Source organism: Coregonus clupeaformis, unplaced genomic scaffold (assembly GCF_020615455.1).
Source record: "Coregonus clupeaformis isolate EN_2021a unplaced genomic scaffold, ASM2061545v1 scaf1101, whole genome shotgun sequence".
Taxonomy (NCBI): domain Eukaryota; kingdom Metazoa; phylum Chordata; class Actinopteri; order Salmoniformes; family Salmonidae; genus Coregonus; species Coregonus clupeaformis.
The window spans coordinates 164,935-173,458 of record NW_025534555.1 but is presented as its reverse complement, the minus strand read 5'-3'; the positions used below and the strand labels follow the sequence as shown (position 1 = coordinate 173,458).

At 42.8% G+C, this 8,524-nt stretch overlaps 1 protein-coding gene across 2 annotated transcripts; it reads right to left on the bottom strand.

Annotated features, from left to right (window-relative positions):
• Nucleotides 1-218: 218 nt before the first annotated feature.
• Nucleotides 219-6,429, bottom strand: LOC123486289 (probable phosphatase phospho1). 2 transcript variants are annotated; one of them, XM_045217539.1, is made up of 2 exons: nucleotides 6,241-6,429; nucleotides 219-4,447 (listed from the first exon to the last, which is right to left on the bottom strand). In XM_045217539.1, exons 1-2 carry the CDS (start codon nucleotides 6,248-6,250, stop codon nucleotides 3,627-3,629), a joined length of 831 nt encoding a protein of 276 aa, XP_045073474.1. In that variant the 5' UTR covers nucleotides 6,251-6,429; the 3' UTR covers nucleotides 219-3,626. The 2 variants fall into 2 exon arrangements, with proteins under 2 accessions (XP_045073474.1, XP_045073475.1); XM_045217540.1 differs by lacking the exon at nucleotides 6,241-6,429 and adding an exon at nucleotides 5,955-6,217.
• Between the last annotated feature and the right edge of the window lie 2,095 nt (nucleotides 6,430-8,524).

Sequence of the window (8,524 nt, the reverse complement as noted above, 5' to 3'; positions counted from 1 at the left end):
AGTTAAAGGGGGGGGCGACATGTTTTAATTTGCATGTTGTTTCAAATAAAAAATACTGTTTTAATTGTTGACACATTCCAAAGCATGGGAATTAGAATTGGTATTGCTGTGCCAGCAATTCAACTACATTAATCAAATATATATTAAACTCTCCATTAGATTTCCTATTCAAGACTTGAGGCACTGAATACAAACAAAAGTAAATCCGGAAAATCTGCTCAGTTAGTTGATGGCTTTATATTCCTGTTAGTATTACAATGGTACATTACACACATGATCTCTTTCATTTTTAGATTAAAGACAAACAGGCTAAAACATGAAGTACACAGCATAAAGTCTCTTAAAGTAGAACAGTGAGGATCAGTCAGTTCAGTATTGCAGGAGGAGTAATGCCGGTCAAAACAAGAAGGACATTTCAACAGCCGTCAAAACAGAACGCACAAAAACACACAGACATCATTTTCAAGAGAAATTAATATATTAGGATAGAGGAGCACCTAAAACACTGGCCATTTTGGTTTTTGTGGGGCTACAACACTGTACCAACATTTGCAACACATTTCAGTGAAAGTTGAGGTGAGATTATGTAGTGAAAACAGTCAGTAGGTGCGGTACACATTGGGGATAAGAGTTTCACAGTATTACACTTCCTCTCATTCTCTTCACTTAACCCTATACTGTGAACATGAAACCAGTTATTGCACAAAACTCAAACAAGGATATTCTTCTATGCAAAGCTTAATGTCTGGATTGCAGTTACAGGTCAAGTTACAGGTCAATTAAGTATTATCTAGTGATCCCAGCTTTATAACACCACCACCATCCTAATCATAGTGTATCACATATTCAACTGATAGCTACAGTGAAGTCCCACTATGGTTATCACCAAATCACTAAAATACTTGAATCTGTTTTAGTATCATACTCCAATATTTCAAAATGTTCTGACAGAGCAAATCAATGATCTCCAATGTGATTTACTGATCATGTGCTGATCATGGCTCACAGCAATGTAGCTGATATGCAAATGATATATGCAAATAAACACTATTTCTATCAGCAGCTATTCCTACTGTATTACAGAATGCTCTATACATCGTTCATCGTTCCCTGAGAGACCAAGCTATAGACAGGATCTATTGAGTGTGGACATCCAATATCACTGAGGCCTATGAGTTATCCTGGTTGCCACATCTGTTTCTACTGGCCAACTTATTTTGCTACCATCCCGAACATGGAGGCTTTAGGCAACCAGAGCTGGATCAATTACATACAGTAGCTCAAAAACCTTAAAATATTCGAGGATGACCAATACTTTAAAGTATTTGAGGTGCGCTTTATTCACCTTGATTTGAAGTTCACACTTTTGGGACTATTCCATTTGTTCCATTGTACCGGACAAACCAAATCAAGCGCAGCACCAGTATTTGAACGGTTGGATGAGAGATTACATTGTTACAACGGAGTCAAATTTAACCACCAAGTGCTGTAACACTGATTCATCATTTGTTATCTCATCAAAGGTACTTTCTTTGATGACATTAACACATCAACATGCAGGTTTGTTCATTTTCAAGGAAGCCTTTTGGATTTTTGTTTGTTTGTTACATCAGGGTCAAGGTTACTAACACTAAAACCCATGGCCTTTTGTTTACAGTGATGTATGACTTTGAGCACACACTTGTCTTGTATAGGGTTCAAATTACATAGACATACAGATAGACTCAGTATGTCAGGTTGCACTGAAATAGTGTGCTGGACCAAGGTAGTATTTCTAACACTGGAGGAGATGTTAATATTTTAATGCTTATGGGAATGCCTTGGTTTCTTATGATAGAACCCACCACCATCTCCAGGCATTCCCTGTAATTGGAAACCTGATCTTTGCAAGTCTCCAATAACCATTTCTGGAGGACATTAGTTTCTGCATTTTTTTGGGTGGATAGCAGCCCAGCTATAGAGGGTTGTTGACTCAATTAGTTAATAGTCTCCCCTGTCAAGTCTCAGAGCTCAATGAAAGCGTTAACACTGGAGATGGGGGTGTTCAAGAAAGGCCATTCGGTTCAAATGTCTGAGGAGACCATGAAAGTTAGAGCGGTGGGGGGATTGAGACACTCCAAGGTCAATAGAATGATAGACATGGGACCACACACAGATTCCAATGTCTCCTGTCTCAAGTGTTTCATAGGTTTCTCACAATGTGAGGGTGTACTGTGCAAAGAGGTGCAGTGCAGGTGTACAGGCTTCACTTTGCATCTCAAGTCGGTGTACATTGCCCTAGTATAATCAGCCTGTATATTAGGTGTCAGTGAGTATGTGCCAGAGCGTCAGTGGTGTGTCTATCTCTGTGTCATTCTATCCCAAGCCTTGTTCTGGAGAGCCACGGTGTGTGTGGGCTTTGGTACCAGACAGTGCTAGAACACATGATTCTACTAGTCAACTTGTTGTCAACTAGTCATCACTTCCTTTATTAGCTGAATGAGGTGTGTTAAGGCTGGGCCGGGGACAAAAAACACACACACTCCAGGACCATGTAAAGAACACTGGCTGTGTCTAAATACCCATACTTGCGTACTACATACTTAAACTGCATACTCATTTTGGCGTTTGATCTAGTAGAATTCACCGTCTTTTTTCGTCTCACGTGTTTGACAACAGCTGATAATCAGATAAATTGATGCGCTGGACCAAAATGAACGAATGGCCGGAGTCAACGCAATCGCGCATTAGATGATGCATTCAGAGTACTATGTCCGAAATTTCACATACAATAACACTTTATTTTTTGCATACTATTTAGTACGCTAGTATGGGCATTCGGACACGGCCACTGTCTTCAACCCAATAGTTACCAACCCTGATCTTGAAAAGCTAGAGTGTGCAGACAGGCTTTTTACCCAAGCCAACAACACATCTTATTTCAAGAATAATCTACTCATCAAGATTGATTAAGCCTTACTATAAGACATTATAAAGGCTCATACATGCTTATAACAACTTATAAAGCACTATACCTGCAGGATGTTTTAGAACTGGGGTAGAACAAAAGCCCACACATACTGCAGCCGTCAAGCACCAAGTGTGAAGATTAGAACCCTTGTATCCCAGGGTGCAAATGACACATTTGACTCCTGGAGGTGCCCTACAAAGTAGTGGACTGGACCAACATTAATATTCTTAACGCTTACAGAGATGATACTTTACAGTAGTACTGTTAACCAAAAGAGAAGACTCTGCACACCGCAATCACACTGAATTATTCTATCCTTCTTTATCATCAACGCTTCCGTGTGCTTTATTGACAATGTTTCGACCCTTAGGTCTACCTCAGGTCAAAACGTTGTCAATGAAGCACATGGGAGCATAATTTTTCAATAAGTCGAGTCTTCTTTACTCTTTTACAAACATATTCTTGGATCTCTAGCACCTGCTTAAAAACACTGGACATGCGTAATGTCATTTTCCTCCTACACTTTAATACTGTTAACAATTTATCTGTAACTTTTGGGGGTGCCCTAATTAGTTCATTCCTACCCTGCTGCTGTGTGCTATACCTGGTCCCAGATCTGTTTGTACTGACAGCACACAATCTGGGACCTGGCTAGCTGCAGTGTCCTCTCTCCATCTCATCTCTCCTCCTCCAGCCTCTTCAGGCAGTCCACCACGTCCTGCCCGCTGGCCCAGGGCACCACACTGACCTTAAGGCCCTCCGTCCCAGCGTCCTGCATCTCCTGCAGCAGCCGGTGCATGGGAAAGTGCCTCCTGGGGAAGGCCGTGTCGCGGGGCCCCAGGGCCAGCATGGGGCAAATGTCGTTGGCCCCGTCGCCCACGTAGAACACCCTCTGGAAGGGGCAGCCGCCACGCTCCTGCTGGCGCCGTGCCAGGTACTCCCGTACGATCACCTGCTTGCACATGTTATCAGGGCAGCGCTGGCAGCCGTGGGTGTGGAAGGGCAGGAGAACCAGGCGCCCCTGAGCATCAAAGCTGGCCGGGTTGGTGAAGATCCTGTGGAAGAGGTGGCGAGCCCCGGCCCTCTCCAGCCACGCCTCAATGAAGTACATGTTAGCGTCGGAGACCACCACCGACTCAAAGTCCTGCTTGTGGGACTGGAGGTACTGGAAGAGAGTGAGAAGGCCGGGCGTGGGGGGAATTTGCTCGACCTTGGAGCGAATGGAGTCCTCAGTGACGCCCTGCTCAGCCATGTAGGCCAGGATGCGCTGCATTTGCTCGTTGTAGTAGCCCTCGCGGTACGAGTGTCTCAGCCAATCGGGGAGCTGCTGGCCCGGGGCGGCGCGCACCACTGCATCGTCGCTGCTCTCGTTGACGATAGTCTCGTCGAAGTCGAAGAGAACCAGAAAGCGTTTGGGAGGGGACGGGACCGGGGCCGTGGAAGGGACGGATGACGCAGCCATGTTTGGGGAGCGGTGGGACGGTGGTTCGCCCACACCTGAGGAAGAGAGACAAAAGAGACAATTGAACAAAGTGAGTCAAGCCAGTGTCTACCATGGGGGTCAAAACCTACTGGTGGCTTCCTTTTGAGTTGTGGCTTAAGACTGGGTCCTAGCTAGAAATATTGCCCCTGTGTACTTGGTATATAGGCCAACAGTACTGTATATTTTGGGAACCACTGTGGTGTGCTTTTGGCTGGCATCTTGAATCCTGAATGTGAAAAATGGTCTTATCACCCTCTGTCATCATATCATGTCAATGTCGGTATACCTCCTGTCCACACTCCACAAGTAAAAAGTAAAAGTACCACGTTATGGGTAGATGTGTTGCACAGACCTGGATTAAACCTGTTATTAAATCTGTGTCTGAAAATACCTTTCAATGGAGACTTTCCATTGAGCAAGCTTAATGAGCTTTAAATTGCACCAACGTAAGGCGGCGGAAATGGGGAGAAATCACAACCAGCCCAGACTAAGTCCATCGGGACTGGCCTTTGGTATTTAAGAATGACTACAGGAGGAAAGGAAGAGATGTGGAGTTGAGATAAGAAAATGGGTCAGAGATCATATGAGACAAAACGGAATGTTTCGAAGAGATAAACAATAAGGAGCAAATTCACATACATTTTATGGCAAGTGTGATTTTTTTTTGCATCCCAATTTTTTACAAATATATCACTTGAATTATTAAGCTATAGTGCAATACAATAATATCTGCACAACTTTATCAATAAACAACACACTAGGCCTACACTTGGCAATATTCCAATGCTGAACATCTCCACATTGATTCAATAGATGAACATGGAGCACCATAGGATACAGCCCACAGCCTAGACCTTGGAATGATGCCATTTTGACATAAGAGCTAGGCTTCAAGCAGGGACAAGGCACTACTGTTGCAGCCTTGCTGTAACTGGAGTGGGGAAAGAGGGCTGGGCCACAAGGATGTTACATCACACTGCATATCTTGACCATAAGTGGACCAACAGAGAGCAGCCAATTGGTTCAATATTCCCTAGTGTCCCAAGCGTTCCTAAAATCAATCATAGTAATAACTAAATAATAATTAGGCCTATGTAACCTAATAAATAATCATGATAAATGATACAGTCTTAGTAAATGTTGCAACCCATTGAAATAGCATATTGGCTGCTGCTGTTTGTTGATTTAAAGTAACAGCTTTGTTAGCCTATATGGTTGGATTTTATAGGCCTTAAATCCAGACCGTTACAACATAGAACTCTTACGTGAACAAATCGCCCTATCAGCAAAGCAGAAGTGCAACTGCATATTCAATAATTAAAGGGTAAAGAGCAGCACAGTGCCGCAACATTTGCGCATTGCAATCCCAAAATAAAAACAAAACGTCCTGTCAATTATTGAAGAACAGTGTTAGATTATGGGCTATTCCTAGGCCGATCAAAGACACTTTGCTGATACAGCCTGTGTAAAATCAAATACAGATCTAATTTAACACATGCCAATACAACTGTTCCAACGCACCTCAACAGATGACTGATTAACGCTGATTTCCATTCCCACACTGGTCCCCCTATTTATAGTACATATCCACTGACTAAGCTGTCTAAATATACATTCGAACAGCTATTATTAATGCAACTAAAGGTTACCCTTGAAGGTCCGTAGCGCAACCCACTCCACTGTCCGATTTGGGTACATTGACCGTGCATTTTTGGGGTTTGAGCGCCAGGGAATCAAAATAAAAAAAACAATATTAAGCAGAACAGAGAGAATAGATAGACGATATTATGACATCAAAAAATTATACCGGTGAACATGTGTTTTCAAATGGTCAGCTCTGTGCCCCTCGTCCTGAGTGGTTGGTGGTGCCCGGCTACCGCATCCTTGTGTCGGCGACGGGACGTTTGCTTCGCCTCGCCGGGTAGCGGGGGCAGATGAATCAAATGCATTCCAACTCCCCCACCATGGGCGTCAAAACCAGGGAGAGCGACAGCCGCGATGACGTCCAACTGCGTCCCAATGACGCGACAACATAGGAAGCGGCTACACGGTTTACGTGAGTAGATTAGGCTAGCCATGTACTGACACAGGGTATAACACAGGGTATAACGCTCTTTGTATAATATAATAGAATAGACCTAAATTATCTCATTACACACCACCCCCCCAAGTCATCAATAACCATTATTTCACAGGCTAACAGGTTAATAACATAATGACAGATAATTTATTAATAATACAAATAATAATACAAATAAGTTGGTGGGTGCTTATATTTGTCCTGTGCATGTGGGAACTGGACTTTTTTTTTTTTTTTTTTGCATATCCCAACTCTTCATGAGACACCCTTGGAGAGTGGGGTCATGGCCATTGTCTGCCATTATCAAAGGCAACCCTGGAGAAATTAGGGTTAAGTGCCTTGCTCCAGTGCACATTGACAGATTTTTCCCCTTTTGGTGACCTTTTGGTTACTGGCCCAACACTCTAACCGCTAGGCTTTCTGACGCCCTAATTATATTGCTGAAGAAAAACATACCATATGAGAAAATGTGTCAATAAAGCATAGTAGACTGCTATAGCCTACTGACATATGGTAAAGAAACAATTCTTAAAGTATTAAATAGTAGTTCATTGCATTTGTGTAGAGTTGGAACACAGCGTGCCTATGTTTATTCATGTATGTGCAACACTGGTGACCTACACACATTATCATGGTAACAGTCCCCATGTGGGCTACAGTAATCTGTTTTAGAGATCTCCTGTATCTTCTGTTCTCAGCCATTGACGTGGTGGAACAAAGCCCCATTGTGCAAGCTCTGCCAACAACTCCACTGAGTGCTGGTCAAGGTTGTTCAATGGTAGGCCACGGTACAGTATATTGACCAGATATTCACTATTAATCGTCAATGGAATTCAAGTTCTTAGGTTGGAAGGGTTTCAGTTAACCTTCTTAGGCTGTTTCAATTTCATAAATTGAGATCTAAAGATCAAACAAAAAAACAGGATGCCTTTTGGCCAACAAAGACAACTTCTCTAATGTTATGAGAAGATGACTACTAGACAGCTTAAGGACAGAACACTTTATATAACACTTGATCACATAGAGGGGTGTGTGTGCTGTATAATTAAGAAGCAACATTAAAACACATAGAAGCTTATTCTGTTTGGACATAACGTGAAATGTCCTCTCTAAAAATACATGCAGGCATTACGCTTGAGCTTAATAAGCGGTAAGAATGGCATCTGTTACTGTTAAGATTCAGACACACCAGTAGGATTGTCAAACGTTTGCCTGCTGACAGTACTTAGCACCTCTGAACAGTGTCAGCAGTCAATCACTTTTGTGTTTACACAGCAAAGACCTTGAAGTCATCAGCCACTCAACCTTCTTATTAAAATACTCCAAACCAGAAGGTGGCAGTAGCGTTGTTTGGCAATGCATGTCCGTGTGTGTTGCTTTATTGTCTAGTCCAGGGCTCTCCAACCCTGTTCCTGGAGCGCTACCCTCCTGTAGGTTTTCAATCCAATCTCAGTTGTAACTAACCTGATACAATTTATCAACCAGCTAATTATTAGAATCAGATGCGCTAGATTAGGGTTGGAGTGAAAACCTACAGGAAGGTAGCTCTCCAGGAACATCGTTGGAGAGCCCTGGTCTAGTCAATGTTAGGCTAATGTTGCTATTGTTTAAGAACGCCCTTGTTGATACTAGCCAGATGGCCACAGCCAGATAAATAGCCAGCAAAATGACAAAGAAACAATTTAATTCACTCTCCATAATCACATATAGCCAGCCCATAGATACATTTTTAGCTAGCTGGCTAACGTTAGCTAAATAGTTAGCATGATTCAGTAGCTAGCTAGCTAGCTGTTGTGCTAGCTAGGCAAAATAAAGACATCGCATTGACTCTTGGTAGCCAACTACAGGCAGCTGCTTCATGGAAACGAATCCATTGTGATTGAATTATAATGTTACTAGTTACAGTGGCCAGATAGCTAGCTTGGTAAAGCATTTAGTGTTGTATGCATTGTGCTGCACTTACCACCCCATTAGTTTCATATGAAGTGTGTGTGACTGCCTTTCTCAGTTA